We start from the raw sequence: 27,273 nt of genomic DNA, 5'->3' as shown, positions 1-27,273 counted from the left end.
GATTGTCGAAATGCAGTGGATAGACTAATCCTAGATGCCTGGATTTTAAAATGAACCGCGGCACGACTTTGGACTGGAGTGGAGCGGCAGCTTGCAAAATAAATATATGAGCGTTTTCCGCTCGAGAAATCGCAATGTAACACGCTGCAGAACATGTTCCCAGTCTGACTGGCGGCGCTGTCAGCAACTAGTGACTGCATTTTTCACATGATCCTGTCTCTTGCCAATGTCGTCAGTAGCACCGAGTGACAAGTTCTTATTTTAGAGTGATCACTTTTAAATGAGAATAATCCAATTCATTTCTCTCCTTTGACTTTAACCTTCGATCCAATTCAGATGCTCTAATGTATAAGTGTTCGCTTAAATTATAGGAATTAGTCCTGCAATAAAGGATAACGTTTTAAATTGTGTCTTTTTTTTTATTCAGAGGATTGCTAATTCACACGAGATTTCCACGTCAATGATTCTAAGCAAGTTTTTTCGCTGCAGCTCAGCTTTAACCGTTCCCGGGCCTCTCGGAGCTGTGGACGCTTATGATGTAAGCAGCTCAGAGCGAGCTGCATCTCCGTTTGCAGTGGCTGCTTTAAAAGCCAAGCCGGATAGCCGGTTTCTCGGGCTGGCTTCAAGTGATGTCATCCAACTCCAGCCAGGCGAGGGAGAGCCTCGCTGCATCGCTACCCTGGACAGCGCCGGCCACCGCTGCTGCTGGCAACACGCAGGCGGAAAAGTAACGTGCACTTCAGCTCCAGTGTCTCCTGAAACAAGCAAGACCAATGGACATTAAGCGAGCATTCTCCAATGGGGCAGGGGCACCTAATGCAGTGATTATCTAATGCTCCAACCAAAGCAATTTCTAACGTGCGGCTCAGCCGGTATATTGTTGGGCATTTCCAAAGCATTTTCTTCGAAGTGCATAAATATAGATTTCTAGCCTTCAGGCTGGATTTATGGAGCGGGGTACTACCTATGGATGAACTGTCAGTACACTCTCCCGATCACATTGTACGAAGTAGAGGGAATCCTATGCACACCGTGTATTTTTGGACACTGGATAGATTTCCGATTCTTGCTTGAAAAAAATAATTGTTTCGCGTGTTTGATCTTGAATGCAACCGTAACGTGAGAGCGAACTGGGGCCAGTACCTGATCTAAGGATTATTGGAACTGAATGATCTCTGCAACGAGCGATGGCAAATGAACCAGTCATTCTCAATGTTTACGATATGGTAAGTACCTAAGAGCACCCTTTTGATGCAATAAAATAAAATCCAATTGGTTGCTAAATATTGTAAATACGGGTTCGGCATTGGCCTCACTTCCCAGAGGTGGTTGAATCGCTCCATCTCTGTTTCAGGAGCAACAGAATCTACATTAGCGGAATTGACAGAATGATGGTGTGTGTTCACATCGAAATGAAGAGTTATAAGTAGGGCTCTTGGTGTTGAGTGAATCTCTGCTATCTTTTTGAGCCTCTGGTTTAATGTTTTTGTTTTGCAGTCTTATGACATTTTTATTATTATTACTTATGAACGTTCTATTTGTGCAATTGATAACCTTTCTCAGTGGAACTCAGGTGTATGGAGAAATACAGCAGCAGGATTCTTCTGCTATTTAATATCCAGTTGTGAAACACCTTGCCAGCCTTTTAGGATTCTTATAATACTGAATTACATGGTATTCAAATCTCAAATCATTCAGTTTAGTGCATGCCTGTAATCCCAATAAGGGATCCCTGTATGGCAGGTTAGACAGTTCACAAGAGGTGAGAGTTACTCTTGACTGCTCTGAGGTACTTCCAAGTGATGTCAGCAGAGATCAAGGAACTGGTTGCTCCCAGGACCTGGGGCCCAAGGAGGTGAATGACAGAGAGGAGTGAAGAAAAGCAAATTCCACCAAACTGTCTCGTTTTGAAACAGCAATCTGTTTAACATTCAATTGATAAATTGCTCAAGGCTTGCTCTAATAATTTAGACTTCCACTATACTTCTCGTTGCATTGTGATCATTTGCAAACTACTTCTGGTGATCCATAATTTTTCACCCTATAATTATTGTGACAATTCAGTGCAGTGTAATATATATCAAGGCATATGTCAAGAACTAACATACAGAAAAATCCTGTTCAGATCACTGTCTTGTTTGCTATAAAACCTGAGCAATGTAGATAAAGGAAAATAAAGACCTTTTTTCTAATTATGATGAACAGTAATTTTAACAAATGTCCAAAGGAAATAATATATTTTAAGGCTGATTTAACATTTATAAACCTCTTGAACGTTGTATTATGTCAGCTTTTGTGACATGCTGTGCAAACTTCCATTATAATGAAACCTCAGATTAAAATCGTGTATCTGAATTAAATGTGTTGAATGTACATAGACAGAGTCTGTCATGGAAATAAAGAGAAGGTGCACCTCACACAGATGGAGTCACGCTTCTTCATATGTGAAATGGTTGTGTTCAGTTCAGAAACTATATGTGAATATAGTTCTCAGTGAATATCCTTGTTGTGGAATGCCTTAACATTCACAAACCGAGCAAGAGCACACACTTGTGTAACAATTGTATAAAAAAGTGATTCAATGTAATCCATAGGAAATTTATCAAACAAAATATGACTGAGCTGTAGAATGTGATATTAGGACACATGACAAACTTGGTCAGAGGTTGGTTTTAAAAAGCATATGCAAAGACAAAATGGAGAGCTGAAGCAATGCAATGGTTGCGTGAGGGGAGAGGGGAAAATTTCCAGAATACAGGGCTTAGAAAGCTATTGTTAATTACAAGGTGATTAAAATCAGGGATGTACAAGGGATAGCCAAGTTGGACAGCATTATGGAGATGTAGAATTGTGTTGTCATGGAGAAAAAGAAAGTCAAAGGAAAATATTTGATATTGTCCAGCTGAAACCCAATGTGGGTCAGTGATGTCAAGGATAATGTGTAAGTGGGACTTGGGTGAATTTAATTATGGGTAGAGTTTTGAATAGATTAGCATGCAAAATACGAGGGCAGCTGGGAGATCATTGAAATAGTCAAACCTAGAGGCATTGGAAATATAGATGAGGATATCAGCAACAGATGGAGGTGATATTGCATTATAAATGAGTGAAAGGGCAGTTTTGGGTTTTCAATTTAATTTTGAAGTTAAAGAAAGAATCTGAGGATGTAAGAAGACTGCTTCAGCCTCATGTTAGTATCCAAAGAGAAAGAAACAGAAAGAAACAAGGAATAGTTTGTTACAGAGAGCCAGCACTTTGGTCAAGCCATATTTAGCTGGAGGAAACTTAATCCAGCAATAAATGTTGTACAAGCAATCCGACCCATCAAGATGAAAGGAGCTTGGTGCATTCAGTGTGATTTTGAAAAAAAGGATGTCATTCATGGATTCTTGAGAAACTCCAAAATAAGGTAAAGTTTCAGGTTGAACAGCCAAAAGAAGAAATGACTGAGGGAATGCAACTGAAAGATGATTTCTAAGAAAGTGGGAACTCTGATATCCTTCACTAGTCCAGTTTAACTGTGACTCCAGACCCACATTTAGTTTGGTTGGTAACACTCAATTCAGCTGCTTTGTTTAAATGGTTAATATCCCTACATGAATAAACAAAATGCAATGCTTAACTCATAAATTAAACAGTAAGAGGATTTAGAGACAATCATTTCTATTCAAACCACCCAACCCTGTTTATATTCACTGTTAAAAAGCTCTTAAAGGGAGAAAAGTCACTATGGTTAGTGCTTTGTTAAACTCCATTTTACTCCTTGAGGAGCAGAGCATATTATGTGCATTGACATCTTAGATAACATATATGTTTATCTGAAATCTGATTATATCGTATGAGCTGTATTCTGCATAACAGATGTATGCAGGAGAGCTGCATATCTATAAATGGAACTTTACATAAATCCAAAAAAGCTGTTAAGCATTACACCTTATATAAAAAGATACAGTACTATTTTTTAATTCAAATAATGCTAATGACTATGTTTATAAGGACAACAATGTCACTCTTTGAAACAGAACACTTATGCTTGCATTTAAATTTATAAAACATTCACACTCAGCACATCATGATCACTTGGCCTAATGGCCAAGCAATTTAAATGAGCATTATTTGTAAGAATATTTGAAATTTTCTTTAATCACCTGTCTGCTTTAAGTATATCCAATGACTTGGCCTCCATAGTCATCTGTGGAAATGAATTCCACAGATTCACTACCCTCTGGCTAAAGAAATTCCTCCTCATCTCAGTTCTAAATGGATGTCCCTCTATTGTGAGGCTGTGCCCCCTGGTTCTAGACTCCCCGACTATGGGAAACATCCTCTCCTGTTCTACTCCATCTAGGTATTTCAATGAGAACCTCACCCATCCCTCTAAACCTCAGCAAGTACAAGCCCAGAGCAATCATACACTCCTCATACATTAACACTTTTATTCCTGGGATCATTCTAGTGAACACCCTCTGGACCCTCTCCAATGCCAACACATCTTTTCCTAGATAAGGGGCCCAAAACTGCTCACAATACTCAAAGTGAGTCTGACCATACCATATAAAGCCTTGGCATTACATCCTTGCTTTTTTATTCCAGTCTTCTCGAAATGAATGCTAATATTGCATTTACCTTCCTTACCACACACTCAATCTGCAAGTTAATCTTTAGGGGATCCTGCACAAGTTCCTCTGTGCCTTTGATTTTTGAATTTTTACCTCTTTTAGAAAATAGTCTATGTCTTTATACCTGCTACCGAAGTGCATGACAATACACATCCCGACACTATATTCCATCTGCCACTTCCTTGCCTATTCTCCCAATCTGTCTAACTCCTGCAGACTCCCTGCTTCCTCAACACTACTTGTCTGTCCCTCCAAATATCTTTGTATCATCACAAACTTGGCCACAATGCCATCAATTCTGTCATCCAAATCATTGACATAAAATTTGAAAAGAAGTGTCCTATCACAGACCCCTGGGGAACACCACTAGTCACCAGCAGCCAACTAGAAAAGGCTCCACTTATTCCCACTCCTTGCCTCCTGCAAATCAGCCAATGCTCTGTCCATGCTGTTATTGTTTCTGTAGTACTGTGGTCTCTTATCTTGCTAAGCAGCCTCATTTGCAGCACCTTGTCAAAGGCCTTTTGAAAATCCAAGTAAACAATATCTGCTGACTTCCTTTGTGTGTCCTGCTTATTAGTTCTTCAAAGAATTCCAAAAGATTTGTCAGGCAGGAAACCATGTTGATTTTGGCCTATTTTATTATTTGCCTCCAAGTACCCCAAAATCTCATCCTTAATAATGGACTCCAGAATCTTTTTAACCTTTGAAGTCAGGCTAATGGGCCTATAATTTCCTTTAGTCTAGCTCCCTCCTTTCTTAAAGAGTGGAGTGATATTTGCAATTTTCTTGTCCTCTAGTGATTCTAGAAAGATCGTAATTAATCCTCTACAATCTCTTCAGCTACCTCCTTCAGAACCATGGGGTGTAGTCCATCTGGTCCACGTGACTTACCTACCTTCAGACCCAATTGCTTCCCAAGCACTTTCTCCTTAGTAATAGCATCTACACTTGCATCTGCCCCTGACACTCTGAGATTTCTGACATACTGCTTGTCTCTTCCCGAATGAAAACTAATGCAAAATACTTATTAAGTTTGTGCACCATTTCTTGTTCCCCATTACTAGCTCTGCAGTGTCATTTTCCAGTGATCTGATATCCACTCTAGACTCTATTATGCTCTTTGTCTATCTGAAAAAAAACTTTTGGTATTGTTGTTTATATTTTTGGCTAGCTTACCTGTATATTTCATTTTTTCTCTCCTTGTGGCTTTTTACTTGCCTTTTGTTGGTTTTGAAAGCTTTCCGATCCTATAACTAACCACTAATTTTTGCCATATTATATGCCCTCTCTTTTGTTTTTATGCTGCCTTTAACTTCCCTTGTTATCCATGCTTGTGTCATACTACCTTTAGAATATTTCTTCATCTTTGGGATGTATCTATCCTGCACCTCTAAATTACCCCCAGCAACTCCAACAATTGCTGTTCTGCCAACGACCCTGCCAGTGTCCCCTTCCAATCAACTTCGGCTGGGCCTGCTTTCATTCCTCAGTAATTCCTTTTACTCCACTCTAATGCTGATACATCTGACTTTAGCTTCTCCACCTCAAACTGCAGCATGAATTCTATCATATTATGATCACTGTCTCTTAGGGGTTCCTTTACCTTAAGGTTCCTAATCAAATATGGTTCATTACACAACACCCAATCCAGAATTGCCTTTCTCCGAGTGGACTCAACCGCAAGCTGCTCTAAAAAACCATCTCATAGGCATTAGGATCCAGCAACAACTTTATTTTCCAAATCTACCTGCATATTGAAATCTCCCTTGACTATTGTAACATAAGACATAGTGGCAGAATTAGGCCATTCAGCTCATTGAGGCTGCACTGCCATTATAGCTGATCCCGGATCCGACTCAACCCCATACACCTGCCTTCTCACCATATCCTCTGATGCTCTGACAGATCAGGAAACTATCAACTTCCACCATAAATATTCCCATAGATTTGGCCTCCACCGCAATCTGTGGCAGACCATTCCACAAGTTCACTACTCTCTGGCTAAAAAGTTCCTCCTTACCTCTGTTCTAAAGGATCGCCCCTAAAATTCTGAGGCTATGCCCTCTAGTTCTGGATAACCCCACTACAGGAAACATCCTCTCCACATCCACCCTACCTAGTCCTTTCAACATTTATTAGGTTTCAATGAGATTCCCCCCACATTCTTTTAAATTCCAGTGAGTACAGGTCCAAAGCTGCCAAACAATTCTCATATGTTAACCCCTTCATTCCCAGAATTATCCTGGTGAACCTCCTCTGGACTCTCTCCAATGACAACGCATCCTTTCTGGAGCCCTAAACTGTTGACAGTACTCCAAGTACAGCCTGACTAGTGTGTTATCTCCTTGCTTTTATATTCTATTCTCCTTGAAATAAATGCCAACATTGCTTTTGCCTTCTTTACTACGGACTAAACCTGTAAATTAACCTTCTGGGAGTCTTGCAGGAGGACTCCTAAGTCCCTCTGTACCTCTGCTGTTTTAACCTTTTCTCCTTTTAGATAATAGTCCACACTAATGTTCTTTTTACCAAAATGCATTATCATGCATTTCCCAACACTATATTCCATCTGCCACTTTTTGCCGATTCTTCCAATTTGTCTGAGTCCTGCTGCAATCCAGTTGCTCCCTCAGCACTACCTACCCTTCCACCTATTTTCATATCTTCTGCAAACTTTGCGACGAAGCCATCAATTCCATTATCCAAATCATTGACAAACAATGTGAAAAGTAGTGGTCCTAATACTGGCCCCTGAGGAACACCACTAGTCACTGGCAGCCAACCAGAAAAGGCCCCCTTTATTCCCACTCGCTGTCTCCTGCCTGTCAGTCATTCCTCTACCCATGTCAGTATCTCTCCTGCAACACCATGGAATTTTATCTTGTTAAGCAACCTCATGTGTAGCACCTTTACGCCTTCTGAAAATCCAAGTAATTGACATCCATTGCCTTTCCTTTATCTACCCTGCTTGTTACTTCTTTGAAGAACTCTAACAGACTTATCAGGCAAGATTTCCCTTTACAGAAACCATGCAGATTTTGACTTATTTTATCACTAATCTCCAAGTACCCTGAAATCTCATCCTTAATAATGGACTACCAACACTTTCCCAGCCACCGAGTTTAGGCTAACTGGCCTATAATTTCCTTTTTTTTTCCTTCCTCCCTTCTTAAAGAGTGAAGTGACATTTTCAATCTTCCAATCCTCTGTTATCAGTATGACCAGTGCTTCCGTTATCTCTTCAGCAACCTGTCTTAGGACTCTGGGATGTAGATTGTCTGGTCCAGGTGACTTATCTACCTTAAGATAAGTTTGCCGAGCACTTTTTCCTTTGTAATAGCAATGCCACTCGCTCCTGCTCCCTGACACTCACAGACCCCTGGCACACTGGTAATGTCTTCCACAATGAAGACAGGTACAAAGTACCCATTGAATTCATCTGCCATTTCTTTGGCCCACATTACTACTTCACCAGCATCATTTCCCAATGGTCCAATATCCACTCTCACCTTCCTTTTACTCTTTAAATAACTGGAAAAAATTAGTATCCTGCTTTATATTATTGGTCAGTTTGCCCACTTTCTTCATCTTTTCCCTTCTCATAGCTTTTTTAATTGCATTTTGTTGGCTTTTAAAAGCTTTCCAATCATCCAACTTCCTACTCACTTTGCTACCTTATGTATCCTTTCTTTGGCTCTTATACAGTCCTTAACTTCCCTTGTCAGCCATGGTTTTCTACCCTGCCGTTTGAGAACAACTTCTTCTGTGGGACATATGTATCCTGCGCCTTGTGAACTGTTCCCAGAAATGTCAGCCATATCTGCTCTGCCATCATCCCTGCCAGTATCCTCCTCCAATCCACCTGGGCAGCTCCTCTCTCATGCCTCTGTAATTCCCTTGATTCCATTGCAATACTGATACATGTGACATATGCTTCTCCCTCTCAAATTGCAGTATGAATTCAATCATGTGATGATCACTGTCTCCTAAGAGTTCCTTTACATTAGGCTCCCTAATAAGAGCTGGGTTATTACACAACACCCAATCTAAGATTGCCTTTCCCTGAATAGGCTCAAGCACAAGCTGCTCTAAAAAGCCATTAAGGGCAACGTTGTCCCATTACATGCCATTTCTATCAATGTTGTAATTTGTAGGCCACATCCTGACTACGGTTAGGAGTCCTGTACGTAACTCCCATCAAGGTCTTTTCATTCTTGCAATTTCTTAACTCTACCACAAGCATTCTACATCTTCTAATCCTATGTCACTGCTTTCCGAGGATCTGATTTTATTTATAACCCACCCCTTCTGCCTGTCCTTTCATTACAATGCGTATCTTTGGGTGTTAAACTCACAACCATGATCTTCTTTCAACGACGCAGTGACGCCCACAAAATCATATTTGCCTATCTCTATCTGCGCTACAAGAACATTTACCTTATTTTGCATCGTGTGCATTCAAATATAACATCTTCAGTCCTATATTCATCTCCCTTTTTTATTTTGCCCTTGTTGAACTTGAACTCATCCCATTGACTGTAATTTCACCCTATCACCTGCCTGTCCTTCCTCAAAGTCTTACTACACAATGCATCGACTTGTATACCAACTGCCCCATCCTCAGCCCTATCACTCAGTTTCCCATTCCCCTGCCAAGTTAGTTTAAACTCTCCCCAACAATTCCAGCATTCCTGCCTGCAATGATATTGGTTCCCCTCGAGTTCAGGTGTAACCCATCCCTTTTGTACAGGTCATATCTTCCCCAGAAGAGAATTCACTGATCCAGAAATCTGAAACAGTGGCCCCTGCACCAGTTCCTCAGCCACACATTCTTCTGCCAAATCATCCTGTTCTTATCCTCAGTGGTGCGTGGCACAGGCAGCAGTCCAGAGATTACTACCCTGGAGGTCCTACTTTTCAACTTTCTACCTAACTCCCAATATTCACTCTTCAGGACACCTTCCCTTTTCCAACCTCTGTTGTTGGTACCAATATGTTCCAGCTGCTCACTCTTACATTTTAAAATGCTGTGGACCGATTTGAGACATCTCTGACCTTAGCAGCTGGGAGGCAACATACCATCTGGGTCTTTCTTTCATGTCCACAGAATCTCTTGTCTGCTCCTCAAACTGTGGAATCCCCATCACTACTGCAGTCCTCTTCTCCCCCCCCCCCCACTTCCCTTCTGAACCACAGAGCCAGACTCAGTCACCTCAGTCTCCCATTGTTAGTTCGTTCACTCCCAACAGTATCCAAAGCGGTATACTAATCCTTACTATCATTTTACATCATCAGTGCCACCAGCACCATCTTTGTCAGAGTGATGTAAGCAATGTTCCATCATACACATGGTTTGGTGTGATATTCATTACCATAGGGTAACACTTTGATGTTGTGTTGAGAGGCATCTTGCAGTGATAAGCAATCAGTAGGCATTATCAATTATTCCATGCTTATTTGTGATATGGCAAATACTGTCTGGGCAGCAAGAAAATAATCTCAACTGATCTGAGGGTTTGTTTGACCACAGACTTACATGTAAGAGTCCAAGAAAATAGAACTTGCGTAGGCTTAGTGATCCTTTGGGCCTATTCCATCTGTAAGAATATGACTGCCTTCTCCCACAGCCCTGTGTTCTTATTGTGCCTCTTAACTCTTTTGTTAAAATTGTCATTTTGAACATGTTTCCAATGACGTATACCTCCAGTTCCCTGTGAAAGGATGGAAATTTCTTCTGATCCACTTACCATATCATGAATAAAATGGCTGGATTTTCTCAGGACTTAGATGAGTAATTTATGCATTATTTTAGAATTCTTTCAACTTTTTTTTCAGTGTAGTCAACATGGGGTATTTCACATTGTCAGAAACACACTCAGTGGCTAGTTTATTAGGTATCTCCTATACCTAATAAAGTGGCCACTGAGTGTATGTTCGTGGTCTTCTGCTGCTGTAGCCCATCCACTTCAATGTTCGACATGTTGTGCATTCAGAGATATCCTTCTGCACACCACTGTTGTAACACATGGTTATTTGATTACTGTCACACTCCTGTCAGCTTGAACCAGTTTGGCCATTCTCCTTTGACATCTCTCATCAACAAGCCGTTTTCATCTACAGAACCACCACTCACTAGATGTTTTTTTTTTCATTTTTCACACCATTCTCTGTAAACTCCAGAGGCTGTTGTGCGTTGATCAGCGGTTTCTGAGACGCCATACCATCTGGCACCAACAATTATTCCAAAGTCAAAGTCACTTAGATCACATTTCTTCTCCATTCTGATTTTTGATATGAACAACTGAACCTCTTGACTAGGTATGCATGCCTCTATGCTTGGAGTTGCTGCCACACTGATTAGATATTTGCATTATTGAGAAAGTGTACAGAATAAAGTTGTCACGGAGTATACCAGAACCTGAAGCTTCTTTGTTTTCATATAGTGGTTTTAGTAGTTGATATTGAGACACGTTCCATCATTCTTTCCAGTGTGATCTTTAATTGGGGTTCATTCATCTGGTTGCTGATAGAATAGTGTACTTTTAATAGAGAGTATCTAAACAGATTTATTGTTTTTAACAATGATATGAATATACATCCAATAGACACTTATGAGCCAAATGCATTTCCGACTTTGTACTTATAGTTATCTTTGTTTACCTTCAATGTCCCTTGCATTCCGCCCCCTCACCATTAACTGTTGCCAGTGAATTTTGACGTATGGTTTTCTGTTGCATAATGAGGAGTTGTGAGCTTTTCAATAATTATAATGCCAAACCAGTGGATTTTAGTAGAAAAGAACAATTTTATGATGTGATCAATTTTGTTAGTTTGTGATATTTTGGGAGTATAATACCACAACAAGTAAATCATCCATTCAACTCAAGATACAGCCTAGAATGATGTGCACTGAAGTTGAAGCAATTTATTTAATAAACGTAAGTCAATTGCGTACAGCTTTAGAAGTACTGACAGCAACCATTCTGTTACATAATGACTGGTGCAACTCTGGAACTCTTCTCTCAAAAGTTGGAGACCAACCTATATAGAATTTGAAAGCTAAGATTAAGAGTTATTCCAGCAAGAGTATTAACGGTTGCAACTCATGGCAAGCATATAGAAACAAGACACAGATCAAGCAGAGGCTCACATGCTTGGTGAACTGTTATACTGTTGGTGAATATTTTATACAATATGAAAAATAATCATGACTACATTAAACAATTTACCACCAACATTACAAATGGTAATTTCTAGGCCAAAATATATGGGTAAGCATTGGATTACTTGCAAAATGAGAAATGAGGGTAAGGACACTCTTGCGCTTTGTGAAGGATATTCCCCTATGTGTACCCTTCCTTCCAGATCTGCAGAAAATCTGCACTATCCACCTTGTGTTTGTCCATATATTTTAGTTTATACCTAAAATGCAGTTCATGAAACCTAGGTGATTCAGATTAGGTTTTATCGATTATTCAACAGCAGAATAGACAAAAGCATCAAATCAAGCCAGGGTGAGATTGTAAAATGAAGGCTGAATTATTCTACTGATGTTTCCAAAATTAATAAAGCTAGTAGAGTCACCTGCCATTATTTTATTGATGTGTTATGTGAGAAATAGTGAATTTCGTGCTTAATCATGTCTCATCTAGACAGGCGACAAAGCTGTCAGCATCTGAAATCAGTCTATTACTAAAGGTCTTTTGTAAATAAGTGATATTTAATCAAGCCCATACTAGTTACCTCTTGAACCTTCAACTTTAGCAACCCGAAAAGTGTTTTCTCATTCTAAGCATGGAGCTGCTGTGTTTAACGCAAAGGCTTAAATATTTGAATAGATATCTACACAACGCTCTCTTCTTGCTGCAGTCATCAGGAAAGAGGTATATGAGCCTTAGGTCCTATACCATCAGGTTCAGGAACAGTTAATACCCTTCAACATCAAGCTCCTGAACTAGCATGGATAACTTCACTCACCTTAACAGTGAACTGATTCCACAACCTATGGACTCACTTTAAAGGACTCTACAACTCATGTTCTCAGAATTATTTATTTACTTATTTTTTATTATTATGATTTGCTTTTTTGTGTTTCCACAGTATGTTTTCTTTTGCACATTGGCTTCTTGTCTGTCTTTGTGTGAAGTTGTTCTTTGATTTTATTGGATTTCTTTGTTCTTCTGTGAATCCCTGCAAGAAAATGAATCTCAGGGTGGTATATGGTGATATATACTGTACATATGTTGATAATAAATTAACTTTGAACTTTAATATTAAAGTGTACTAATGACATAGACATAATAATCAATGTTATCCCATGACAGAAGCTGGCTCATTGAGCCATTCATGTATGGACTTTTATGTAGTTCAGGAATAAAGCTTTACATTCCCCATTTCTCTTCACTACACTATCCTATTGATATATGACATGTATCAAGCCATGGGCACTGTCACTGTCTTGTAAGCTAAATTTATTGAAGATAAATCCCCTAAATTAGAGGGGCAGTAACTAATCTATAAGGAAGGAATATGATTCCAGGGTTGGCAGTGAAGAGTTATAGAAAACTTGTGAATAAACATTCTCTACCATTCCCACATAGTAGAAGTATAATTTCAGACACGACTTACAAAGCGGTATTATCAAAAGAAGACAGAAAAGTAGAGAACTATTGACTAGTCACTAAGACCAAGCGATCATCCCTCCTCAACTACAAAAGACCTGAATGAAAAGACTCTGAGATTTGCTCAGAATAAATATAATAGACTGTCAGGAACTGGTAAACAGTTTCTGAGTACACTTCAGTCTGAACATCCAGTTCTCTGAAACAGTGAATGTGATGGCATCAAAACATCCTGGAAACCGGTAGCAACGGAAATGACTCAATTGCTAACAACTATTAAATAGGTATTCACCAATTATAATTAATAGATAGTTCTAATGCAACCTCTTTACCTGAAATAACAACATTGTTTCTCTTTTCATATCAGCTTCTTCTCCCTGCCTCGTAGTATTTTGTTTTTATTTAAGAATTCCATCATCTATTACTTTCCTGCTTATCAATACCTAGCCCATGTTGAATCGATCCAGTCCTCTGCTAGGTTCGGCATTAGGGATGTGGGAGTTGTTTTGGAGTTCGAAGATTTAAAATGGCAAGGAAGCTGAAAATTAGTGCCAATATTGGCTAGGCCCTGCTGGACTGACATGGAGCACCGAAACATCACTGAGTCACTGCACCCATGCAATCAACAGCATCCAATCATGCAGCAACAACAGCTAAACTGCCAAAACAAGAGGTGTTATTAATTCACACCCACCTCTACACTAGTAATGTTTTATTTCTGCTTTCTTGCCTCCAACATATCTGACTCCATGTACTGCTCTAACCTACCTCAAGAACCGTGAAAGCGAGGGAATTTAACAGCTGCATGTCTTCAAAAGAAAATCCTTCCCTTTGTAGCAGATAGACAGAACAGGCATGACATTTAAACACAACTCTTGATTTCTTAACCAAGACCAAAAAAAAGATGATTATCTACTCCTTTGTTGGAAACCTGACTTTTGAGTGAGATGTTATTGCAGGTTGTCATCTGGTCTCTCGTGTGGACATTAGACAGGAGTAAGAAAGAAGGATCTACCTAGACTAAACACTGATTACGTAATTAACAGCACATTCTCACATCATTTTGTGAGGTTGCTGGGGGCAATTTGGTTCCTACATTGTAGTGTAGAAGGCTGTCATCGGTTACCATAGGATATGGACAGAATGCAAACATGGGTAGAGAAGTTGCAGATGGAGCCCAGTATGGAAAAGTTAAAGTGATACACTTTGGAAAATTGAACTTGAAGATGGAGTACAAGGTTAATGGCAAGATTCTAAGCAATATGGAGGAACAAAGGATCTTCAGGTCCAGATCCATAGATCCCTCAAAGTTGCCACACAAATTGCTAGGATATTAAGAAGGCGTGTGCTGTCCTGGCCTTCAGTACTAGGGGGATTGAGTTCAAGAGCTGCACTGCAAGGTAATGTCGCAGTTCTAGAAAACTTTGGCTAGACCACCCTTGGAGTATTGTGTTCAGTTCTGGCTATCTCATTGGAAGTGTTAGAGAGGGTGCAGAGCAGGAGGCTGCTAGGATTAGAGAATATATCTTGTAATGAAAGGTTGTGTGAGCTAGGGCTTTTCTCTTTGGAGTGACAAAAGATGAGAAGCAACTTGATAAAAGTATATAATATTATGCATGAGATCCATAGACAGAGTGGGCAGCCAGCACCTTTTCTTCCTCCAGTGCAACAGTAGCCAATATCAGAAGATATTCATTTAAGGTGAGTGGAGGAAAGTTTAAGGGAGATGTCAGTGTTTTTTTAAAACACATACAGAGTGGCTTATACAACAGGGAAATCTAAAAAAATGCTAGGATATTCATATGGATCTAAGAAAAAAATGGGTTAAAGGCTGTGTAGGAGAGAAGGGTGTGCTTGATGTGGAGTAGATTTACATACTGTACGTCAGCACAACATCGTGGGATGAAGGGCCTTATTGTGCTGAACTTGTTAATGTTCTTCATTCTATCAGCAATTTTTAATGGTTTGGAATCCTGTGTTTTGCTTGTGAATTGATTTTTATTAACATCTTTTAAGGAAAGATTCTTTCTAGTTGATGATAGTAATCAGAAGATGCTGGATTTTTGTTGGAGTGGCTATTGAGCATGCAGAGCACCTGATATTTGGTGATACCGAGGGGTGATATTTGTCCTGACTCCATAAACCCACCTTTTTCATCACACTTCTCCATACTTTTAAGAACAAAAGGTTCCCAGCCTCATATTTAAACAAAAGCAATAATGTGGCATGATCTTCCATTTAGTGAAAAAAGATCCAAATTTCTACCATCTTCTACGAAGTTTATTAAATTTTGCTCCTGAATGGCCCAGCCATAATTTTAAACTGTACCCAATGGTTCCAGATTGCTCAACCAGTGGAAATCTTTGTATCTCTCCTATTTTATATCTTGAACTCCTTTTAATAAAGTTGTAGGTACATTAACTCATTTTGTACATTATAGTTTGCCAAGGTAGTTAGCCTGAGCAAGCTTGCTAGATACTAGCAATGGCCTGGTTTTAACAGGCAGGGAGCAGAAATAGACACCTCATTACTAATAACTTGCTGGAAAATGCAGGTAGGATTAGGCTTGACTGTGCTTCCTCCTGCCATTTCCTAATAAGCCTTCAAAATGAGCTTGGTGCCAGAAAACTACTAGTCATTATTGATGCCTGTGGTAGTATGTTCAAGAAAGAAAGGAGAGTGGATGAAGCTACAATTTAACCTCAGCCGCCATGTAGAGATGCAGTTATTTCGATTTGAGCATCAATTTTGATCCACAGCTTACCACAAAACTTCATGCTTGCCTTGAGAGAACTCTGGTTGCAAACCTGTCAATATTTAATGATGGTGACGATGTAGGTTGTATCTGAGTGAAAGCTTCCTGGAGTTTTTAGTTGTAAGGAATCTACACTTGTGCTTGTCCACATTGAGGCAGTTACTTGTTATGAGTTATCATTTTACAAATCACACCAATGTACACTATGCTTTTGAAGTGCAGTTATGAACTGTATGTGAATTGGATGCAGCACTAATCACTGAGTATTACATTCGGCCCCTCAGGTTTCTGATATAACCCCTTAATGAGTGCAGTGCTTCCCTGTTCCTCAGTCGGTCTCCTATTCATTCCTACCAACTACCTTGAATCCTCATAGCTTTCCCTTGAAATTTTAGCTTTTAACAGGGAACACCATGAAAACTTTAGAGAATCCTCAATGGCCACTTTATTAGATACACCTGTACACCTGCTTAGTAATGCAAATATCTAACCAGCCTGTCATTTGCCAGCATCTCAATGCATAAAGCAATGCCAAGGTGTTTAGTTATTATTCAAATCAAATCAGAATGGGTAAGAAATGTGATCTAAGTGACTTTGACTGTGGAGTGATTTCTGGTTGCAGACAGGGTGGTCGGAGTATCTCAGGAACTGCTGGTCTCCAGTAATTATCATGCACAACAGTCTCTACAGTTCACAAAGAATGGTGCAAAAACAAAAAAAAAACATCCAGTGAGTGGTAATTCTGTGGATGAAAATGCCTTGTTAATGAGAGAGGTCAGAGGAGAATAATCAGACTGGTTCAAGCTGACAGGAAGGTGACAGTAACTCAAATAAGCATGCATTACAACAGTGGTGTGCAGAAGGGCACCTCTGAATGTGCAACAGGTCAATCCTCGAAATGGATGGGCTACAGCAGCAGAAGACCATGAACATGATCCTGGTACAAGAGGGAAAGCAACCAGAAGTCGTGATACATGTTGGGACCAACAACATAGGCAGGAAGAAGGATGAAGTCCTGAAGTGTGAGTTTCGGGAACTAGGCAGAAGGCTGAAGAACAGAACCTCAAGGGTGGTGTTCTCAGGATTGCTGCCAGTACTACGTGATAGTGATGGTAAGAATTGGAGGAGATGGTAGTTGAATGCGTGGCTGAGGAGTTGCTGCAGGAGGCAGTGTTTTAGATTTTTGGATCATTGGGATCTCTTCTGGGGAAGGTGGGACCTGTACAGATTGGATGGGTTGCACCTGAACTCGAGGGGGAGCAATATCCTTGCTGGTAGGTTTGCTAGCATGGTTCGGGAGGGTTTAAACTAATTTGCAAGGGGGATGGGACCCGGAGCGATAGAGCAGTGAAAGAAGTGCATGGAGTAAAGCCAGATCTAACATATAGAGAGGCTTTGAGGAAAGACCAGCAGAATAAAGGGTATAAAGGTAGTAAGGTAGAAGGGCTAAAGTGTGTGTACTTCAATGCAAGAAGCATCAGGAACAAAGGTGATGAACTGAGAGCTTGGATACATACATGGAATTATGATGTAGTGGCCATTACAGAGACTTGGCTGGCACCAGGGCAGGAATGGATTCTCAATATTCCTGGATTTCAGTGCTTTAAAAGGGATAGAGAGGGGGGGAAAGGGGAGGAGGGGTGGCATTACTGGTCAGGGATACTATTACAGCTGCAGAAAGGGTGGGTAATGTAGCAGGATCCTCTTTTGAGTCAGTATGGGTGGAAGTCAGGAACAGGAAGGGAGCAGTTACTCTACTGGGGGCATTCTATAGGCCCCCTGGTAGCAGCAGAGATACCGAGGAGCAGATTGGGAGGGAGAATTTGGAAAGGTGCAAAAATAACAGGGTTGTTATCGTGGGTGACTTTAACTTCCCTAATATTGATTGGCACTTGATTAGTTCCAAGGGTTTAGATGGGGCAGAGTTTGTTAAGTGTGTCCAGGATGGATTCCTGTCACAGTATGTTGATAGACTGACTAGGGGGAATGCCATACTAGATCTAGTATTAGGTAACAAACTGGGTCAGGTCACAGATCTGTCAGTGGGTGAGCATCTGGGGGACAGTGATCACCGCTCCCTGACCTTTAGCATTATCATGGAAAAGGATAGAATCAGAGAGGATAGGAAAATTTTTAATTGGGGAAGGGCAAATTATGAGGCTATAAGGCTAAAACGTGGGTGTGAATTGGGATGATGTTTTTGCAGGGAAATGTACTATGGACATGTGGTCAATGTTTAAGGATCTCTTGCAGGATGTTAGGGATAAATTTGTTCTGGTGAGGAAGATAAAGAATGGTAGGATGAAGGAACCATGGGTGACAAGTGAAGTGGAAAATCTAGTCAGGTGGAAGAAGTCAGCATACATGAGGTTTAGGAAGCAAGGATCAGATGGGTCTATTGAGGAATATAGGGTAGCAAGAAAGGAGCTTAAGAAGGGGCTGAGAAGAGCAAGAAGGGGGCATGAGAAGGCCTTGGCGAGTAGGGTAAAGGAAAACCCTAAGGCATTCTTCAATTATGTGAAGAACAAAAGGATGACAGGAGTGAAGGTAGGACCGATTAGAGATAAAAGTGGGAAGATGTGCCTGGAGGCTGTGGAAGTGAGTGAAGTCCTCAATGAATACTTCTCTTCAGTATTCACCAATGAGAGGGAACTTGATGAAGGTGAGGACAATATGAGTGAGGTTGATGTTCTGGAGCACGTTGATATTAAGGGAGAGGAGGTGTTGGAGTTGTTAAAATACATTAGGGTGGATAAGTCCCCGGGGCTTGATGGAATATTCCCCAGGCTGCTCCACGAGGCAAGGGAAGAGATTGCTGAACCTCTGGCTAGGATCTTTATGTCCTCATTGTCCACGGGAATGGTACCGGAGGATTGGAGGGAGGCGAATGGCTTTGTGAAGGGCAGATCGTGCCTAACAAGCCTGATAGAGTTCTTTGAGGAGGTGACCAGGCATATAGATGAGGGTAGTGCAGTGGATGTGATCTACATGGATTTTAGTAAGGCATTTGACAAGGTTCCACACAGTAGGCTTATTCAGAAAGTCAGAAGGGATGGGATCCAGGGAAGTTTGGCCAGGTGGATTCAGAATTGGCTTGCCTGCAGAAGGCAGAAGGTCATGGTGGAGGGAGTACATTCAGATTGGAGGGTTGTGACTAGTGGTGTCCCACAAGGATCTGTTCTGGGACCTCTACTTTTTGTGATTTTTATTAACGACCTGGATGTGGGGGTAGAAGGGTGGGTTGGCAAGTTTGCAGATGACACAAAGGTTGGTGCTGTTGTGGATAGTGTAGAGGATTGTCAAAGATTGCAGAGAGACATTGATAGGATGCAGAAATGGGCTGAGAAGTGGCAGATGGAGTTCAACCCGGAGAAGTGTGAGGTGGTACACTTTGGAAGGACAAACTCCAAGGCAGAGTATAAAGTAAATGGCAGGATACTTGGTAGTGTAGAAGAGGGATCTGGGGGTACATGTCCACAGATCCCTGAAAGTTGCCTCACAAGTAGATAGGGTAGTTAAGAAAGCTTATGGGGTATTAGCTTTCATAAGTCGAGGGATAGAGTTTAAGAGACGCGATGTAATGATGCAGCTCTATAAAACTCTAGTTAGGCCACACTTGGAGTACTGTGCCCAGTTCTGGTCGCCTCAGTATAGGAAGTCTGTGAAAGCATTGGAAAGGGTACAGAAGAGATTTACCAGGATGCTGACGAAGGGTCTTGGTCCGAAACGTTGACAGCGCTTCTCCCTATAGATGCTGCATGGCCTGCTGTGTTCCACCAGCATTTTGTGTTTGTTGTTACCAGGATGCTGCCTGGTTTAGAGAGTATGGATTATGATTAGAGATTAAGGGAGCTAGGGCTTTACTCTTTGGAGAGAAGGAGGATGAGAGGAGATATGATAGAGGTGTACAAGATATTAAGAGGAATAGACAGGGTGGACAGCCAGCGCCTCTTCCCCAGGGCACCACTGCTCAGTACAAGAGGACGTGGCTTTAAGGTAAGGGGAGGGAAGTTCAAGGAAGATATTAGAGGAAGGTTTTGCACTCAGTGAGTGGTTGGTGCGTGGAATGCACTGCCTGAGTCAGTGGTGGAGGCAGATACACTAGTGAAGTTTAAGAGACTACTAGACAGGTATATGGAGGAATTTAAGGTGGGGAGGTTATATGGGATGCAGGGTTTGAGGGTCGGCACAACATTGTGGGCCGAAGGGCCTGTAATGTGCTGTACTATTCTATGTTCTATTTTCTATGTACTCAATGGCCACTTTATTCAGTCCAGGATGTCCCTAATAAAGTGACTACTGAGGGTACATTGCATCCCAGGGCTAACCAGACTCACTGGCCATCACTACTTTCTCAGAAGAGTCAAGGACCTGGATCAGTTTGAATCTCAGTTTCTGAATCCACATTGACTGTGGTGAACCTGATTATTGTGACACATGGAGGAACAGTGAAATATTGGCCAGCCCAGTGCTGTAGTCAACAAGGCCTCAGGGTCACTAGAGACCTGCATTCAATCCTGATTGTGGTGCTTCTGTGAACGTTGTATCTTCTTCCTCAGAACTTCTGTTAGGCTCCCTGTGGTTTTCCCCCAATCTCAAGCACACATGGGTTGGTAGGTTGCTGTACTTGCCCCTGTAGGTGAGTGATAGAACAATAGGGGAGTTGATAAGAGCATAAGAACACAAGAAATAGGAGCAGGCCCGTATGGCCTTTTGAGCCTGTTCCACCATTCAATAAGATCATGGCTGATCTGACCATGGACTCATCTCCACCTATCTGCCTTTCCCCCTACTATGCAAAAATCTATCCAATCTTGTCATAAATATATTTACTGAGGTAGCTTCCATTGCTACATTGGGCAGAGTTTTGCAGATTCACCACTCCCTGGGAAAAGCAGTTCCTTCTCATCTCCATCCTAAATTTATGCCCCCAGATCTTGAGGCTATGTCCTCTAGTTCTAGTCTCAGCTACCAGTGGAAACAACTTTCCTACCTCTATCTTATCTATCCCTTTCATTATTTTATATATTTCTATATGATCTCCTCTCAACCTTCCTGATTTCCAGTGAGTACAATCTCAGGCGACTTAATTTCTCGTCATAGTCTAAACCCTCATCTCTGGAATCAACCCGGTGAACCTCCTCCACACCGCTTTGAAAGCCAGTATATCTTTCCTCAAGTAAGGAGACCAGAACTGCACACAGTACTCCAGATGTGGCCTCACCAGTACCCTGTACAATTGCAGCATAACCTCCCTGTTCTTAAATTCAATCCCTCTAGCAATTCCAACATTCCATTTGCCTTCTTGATAGCCTGCTGCACCAACCTTTTGCGATTCATGCACAAGCACTCCCAAGCTTTCTGCATAGCAGTATGCGTGTTGGGGAGGAAGCATTAAGAAGAGGGACGCCTCACGTCTTAATAAGCTGGTAAGGAAGGCGGGCTGTGTCGTGGGCAAAGTACTGGAGAGTTTAACATCGGTAGCTGAGCGAAGGGCGCTGAGTAGGCTACGGTCAATTATGGAAAACTCTGAACATCCTCTACATAGCACCATCCAGAGACAGAGAAGCAGTTTCAGCGACAGGTTACTATCGATGCAATGCTCCTCAGACAGGATGAAGAGGTCAATACTCCCCAATACCATTAGGCTTTACAATTCAACCGCCAGGACTTAAGAACTTTTTAAAAGCTATTATTAATGCTTTTTGAGATAGTGATTTAGATGCATATCATATTTTTTTACTGAGTTAAGTATTGTATGTTATTAGTTTTGCTACAACAAGTGTATGGGACATTGGAAAAAAGTTGAATTTCCCCATGGGGATGAATAAAGTATCTATCTATCTATCTATCTATCTAAATAATAATCTGATCTTCTAATTTTCCTTCCAAAGTGGATGATCTCGCATTTACCAACATTGTACTCCATCTGCCAGACCCTTGCCCACTCACTTAACCTATCTCTATCTCTCTGCAGACTCTTTGTATCCCCTGCACAATTTGCTTTCACACTCAATTTAATGTCATCAACAAATTTAGATACATTACACTCGGTCCCCTCTTCCAGGTTGTTAATGTATATTGTGAACGGTTGCGGACCCATCACTGACCCCTGCAGCACACTGCTCACCACTGATTGCCAACCAGAGAAACACCCATGTATCCCAACTGTCTGCTTTTTATTGCTTAACCAATGAGAACATGATGAGAGTGAAATTATGGATTAATGTGGGAATAGCATATATGGGTAGTTGACAGCTCAGACATGATGGGCTGATAGGCCTGTTTACTACTGTATTTTTGGTTATGATTGAATGAAACTTGCTGATTCCTGTGTTAGTGTCTGTGGCACCTCTGTTTGCTACATTCTTGCTCCTTCATCAGTAGGTTCTGAGTTTAAGTTTAGTCCAAAGCCTGGAGCCCAATAATGTACAGTAGGTTAATAATTCATGCTGTTCTGAGGCAGTGTAGTACTATTGGAGATGCTCTTCTTTGAGATGGACAAAACTGTATTTGTTCTCTGAGGTGGAAGCTTAAGTTCCTATTTCATGATTTCAGAAAAGTAGCATGGACCTCCCAAGAGCCTTGCCTAATATTAATCCCTCAACCAATACTACTGAAAATAATTTGGTCAATGGGAGCTTGCTCTGGGCAAATTTTAGGTTGTTTTTCTTACATTAAAGTTGCAATAGAAGTTCAAATATACTCATTGTATGTAAAACAATATGGTATCCTGAGATGAAGAAAGTTACTATATAAATGCAGGAATTTTGTCTTCGTCTAGCATTAATCGATTCCATTATAATGCATGGGAGGGAATTAAGATCAAAGACACTGTATTCACCCCTGTCCCTCATTTTGAGAGCAGGCTTTGAACTATCCTTTCCCAAGCATCTAATTCAAGCCCTTGTACTACTGTCTCTTCCTCACTTTGAGGGAGGAATTCTAACAAGGTCGTGTTACAAGCATGGGAACATCCAGTTGAAGTCTTCCATGCTCTTGGTATCCTTTTCTGCACAATGACGCTGGAAGTTGTAAGGTGAGAAAGCATGCGGTAAGTTGAGAAACTATATTAGTGGCAAGTTAGCTCGGATATTTTATGGCTAATTGTCTACAATAAATGTAAGTTTGTGTTCAACATTACTTCTAATCCTGTATTGCACTTGAGACCTGTTAAATACTGATTGCAGCAGTCCAATAAAACAGTCATTTGTTAATAAATTTTGAAGCACAGTTAAAGTATTATTTGCTGTAATAGATATTGTTACATGAGCTGAATGATTAGAAACGAATACCCCTTTCTGGGTGCTACAACCACAACTGGAGCTGCAAAAGGACACCCATAGGTCATGCACTTACCTGTAGGGAATAAGGAGCAGTATAGTATTGGCATGGACCCATGACATTCTGGAGCTCAAAAGCTCCGTCATGGTCCCTCTCAACGCTGCATGGTTGGACAATGTTAGCAGCACGTACCAGTACTTCCCAGCATTCACTATTTGCCAGTTTGTTGCTGGGTTCATTTCTTTGTACCATATGCTGTGGTTCGCCAAATAGTTTTGTGGTTTGCATGATTGTTTCAGCTGACCTAGATCTGGAAGAAATTGTGTGCGAAGTGCTTAAGGAATTTCTCTGATCTCAGGTTTCAGTTACAGGTTTATGTGCAGCTACTCACCTTACCGTGTAGCATTAGTAGGGGATTTGGCAGAGGACGATGTGCAATGGGACAAAATGTTTGAAAGGTGGGTGTGGAAAGGAAGCAAAGCAGTTCTCAGTATGGGGCCATTTCTGCACAAGGCACACAGGAAGTAACTCCTCCCTGTGTCTCAGCAATAAAAGCCGAGAAATTTGTGTTTATATTTAAATCAGCCATTTCTGGAGTGGAACACAATTGTGACAATTTATGAATCAATCTGCTGCACTCAGATTGTACTTGTACTAAGGATGTGATATTTTCACTAAGGATGTGATTGGTGCACCTAATGTAATCTTCTATGTGCCTCTCTGGAGGCTGGCAGAGAAATTAAAATTTGGTGCATCAGGTACAGTATATTCTTTGAACAACCATGGAGTCATAGACTGACAGAAAAGCACAGCACAGAAACAGGTCCCTCAGCCCATCTATTCTGTGCTGAACCATTTAAACTGTCTAGTCCTATCAACCTTCACCTGGACCACACCTCTCCATGTCCTGCTCATCCATGTACCTATCCAAACTTGTCTTAAACATTAAAATTGAATTTGCACTCATCACTGGCTCTGGTTCTACACTCATGACCCTCTGAGTAAAGAAGTTCCCCTTCAGGTTCCACTTAAACTTTTCACCTTTCACCCACAAGCCATGATCTCTAGTTGTAGTCCCTCCAACCTGAATGGAAAGAGCCTGCTTGCATTTACCCTATCAATACCCCTCATAATTTTGTATACCTCTATCAAATCTCTTCTCAGTCTTCTATGTTCTAAGGAATAAAGTCATAACCTGTTCAATCTTTCCCTATAACTCAGGTCCTCCAATCCCAGCAACATCCTTGTGAATTTTCTCTGTACTATTTCAACCTCATTTATATCTTTCTTGTTGGTTGGTGACCTAAACTGCACACAGTACTCACTAATGTCTTAAACAACTTCAACATGGCATCCCATCTCCTGTACTCAATACCAATGTGCCAAAAGCTTTCCTTATAACCGTCTCCCAATAACACCACTTTATGGACCAGTATTCCCAGATCCCTTTGTTCTACTGCACTCCTCAGTGCCCGATCGTTCACTCTGTAAGACCTATGCCAGTTGATCCTACCAAAGTGCAACACCTCAAACTTGTCTGCATTCAATTCTATCCGTTATTTTTCAGCCCATTTTTCCAACTAGTCCATATCCTACTCCAAGCACTGATAGTCTTCCTCATTGCCCACTACACACCTAATCTTGGTGTCACCCACAAATTTCTTATCCGGCTAACCACATTATAATCCAGATCACTGATATAGATGACAAACAACAACAGACACAGCACCAATCCCTGTAACACTCCACTAGTCACAGCCCTCAGTCAGTGAGACAGACATCTACTACCACTCTCTGGCTTCTCCCACAAAGCCAATGTCTAATCCAGTTTACCACCTCATCTTGAATGCTAAGCAACTTCTTGAACAACTTTCCATGTGGGACCTTAACAAATGCTTTGCTAAAATCCATGTAGACAACATTCACTGTCTTACCTTCATCAACTTTCCAGGTAACTTCCTCAAAAACTCTATAATTTGGTTAGATTCAACCTATCACGCACAAAGCCATGCTGGCTATCTCTAATCAGTCCTTGTCTACCCTAAGACGCATATATCCTTTCCCTTAGAATACCTTCCAATAATTTTCCCACTACTGATGTCAGGATCATTGGTATATAATTTTCTTGTTTATTTTTAGAGCCTTTCTTAAACAGTGGAGTAACATTAGCTCTTTGCCAATCCTCCTGTACCTCACCTGTCGCACTGGTTTCCCACAGAGTCCATGGGAATGGCTTGTCAGTCCCCGTAGATTTATCCACCCAAGTTTGCCTCAAGACATCAAACACCTCCTCCTCTGTAATCTGTATAGAGGCATGATCTTGCTGCTGCTTTGCCTCACTTCTATAGACTCTATGTCCATCTCCCAAATAAATACAGATGCGAAAATCCATTTAAGATCTCCCCATCTCATCTGGCACCATGCATAGATAACCATTCTGATCTTCCAGATGACCAACTTCGTCCCTTGCAATTCATTTACTCTTAAAATATTTGTAGAATCCTTTGGGATTTTCCTTCACCTGGTCTGCTGGAGCAATCTCATGTCTTTTTTTATTCCTCCTGATTTCTTTCTGGAGTGTCCTCTTACATTTCTTATACTGCATGAGTACTTCAATTGTTCCTACCTGTTTAAACATGCTATACATTTTTTTTTTCCTTAACCGAGGCCTCAATATCTCCTGAAAACCAAGATTTCTTAAACTTGTTATCTTTACTTTTTATTCTGACAGGTACATACAAGCTTTGTACTCTCAAAATTTCAGTTTTGAAGGCCTTCCCCTTACCAAGAACACCCTTGGCAGAAAACAGCCTGTCCCAATCCACACTTGCCAGATGCTTTCTGATACCATCAAAATTGGCCTTTCTCCATCTTAGAAACGCAACCTGCAGACCAGATCTATCATTTTCCACATTTACTTTGAAACTAATGGCATTATGATTACTAGGTGCAAACTGTTTATCTACACAAACTTCTATCACCTACCTTGTCACCTTCTCTAATAGCAGATCAAGTATTGCACACTCTCTTGGTGGGATTTCTAAATACTAATGAAGGAATCTTTCCTGAACACTTCTGACAGACTCTATCCCATCTAGTTCATGGGAGACCCAGTCAATATGTGGAAAGTTAAAATCACCTACTATAATAACCTTATGTTTCTTGCAACAGTCTGCAATCTCTTTACAAACTTGTTCCTCTAAATCCTGTGGATTGTTGAGTGGTCTATAATATAGCCCCATTAATGTGTTCCTATCTTTCTTATTCCTCATTTCCACCCATAAACCCTCAGTAGATGAATTTAGGTGATGATAGCAATACCAGTTTGGTTAATTCCCCTCCTTTCATCCTCTCTTTTGGGTCCTCTTCCCACCTACTAATCCCAGCTCTGAATCTTTAATCACTCTCAAATCTCACTCAGACTCTTCAGTTCAACCCCAGACTGATATCTCACTGACCATGGAATCTTTGACCTGTTCCAAGACTGAGGCTGCTGGACCCATCCCTAAATGTAATTTTCCTTCATTTGCACTGCAGTGGTGCAACACATGAAAGTAGCTGTGAAGGATCCATTCACTAGCACCTGATGCTTTGGCATATATACGCAGTTGCCTCTTTTTTTAGGTACACCTTTGTGTCTGCTCGTTAATGCAAATAGCTAATCAACCAGTCATGTGAAAGCATGCAGACGTGGTCAAGATGTTCAGTTGTTGTTCAGATCAAACATCAGAATAGGGAAGAAATGTGATCCAAGTGACTTTGATCATAGAATGAATGTTGTTGCCAGACGGGGGGGGGGGGGGGGGGTTTCAGTATCTCAGAAACTGTTAATAGAACATAGAAATCTACGGCACATAACAGGCCCTTCAGCCCGCAGTGTTGTGCTGACCATATAACCTACTCTAGAAACCGCCTAGAATTTCCCTAATGCATAGCCCTCTATTTTTCTAAGCTCCATGTACCTATTTAACAGGCTCTTAGAAGACCCTAT

General features: G+C 41.0%; 1 protein-coding gene across 1 annotated transcript in view; it reads left to right on the top strand.

Annotated features, from left to right (window-relative positions):
- The first annotated feature begins 468 nt into the window (after positions 1 to 468).
- The window catches only part of LOC140725156 (deubiquitinase DESI2), a 286,359-nt gene continuing 259,554 nt past the window's right edge, over positions 469 to 27,273 (top strand). The window contains exon 1 of the mRNA XM_073040240.1: positions 469 to 1,226. Within this exon, the coding sequence (XP_072896341.1) occupies positions 1,188 to 1,226 (39 nt within the window). The 5' untranslated portion in view covers positions 469 to 1,187. The remainder of the gene's footprint in view (positions 1,227 to 27,273) is intronic.

This window comes from Hemitrygon akajei, chromosome 3 (genome assembly GCF_048418815.1).
Source record: "Hemitrygon akajei chromosome 3, sHemAka1.3, whole genome shotgun sequence".
NCBI lineage: Eukaryota > Metazoa > Chordata > Chondrichthyes > Myliobatiformes > Dasyatidae > Hemitrygon > Hemitrygon akajei.
The sequence above is the reverse complement of the archived record's forward strand: the minus strand, read 5'-3'. Positions and strand labels throughout refer to the sequence as shown.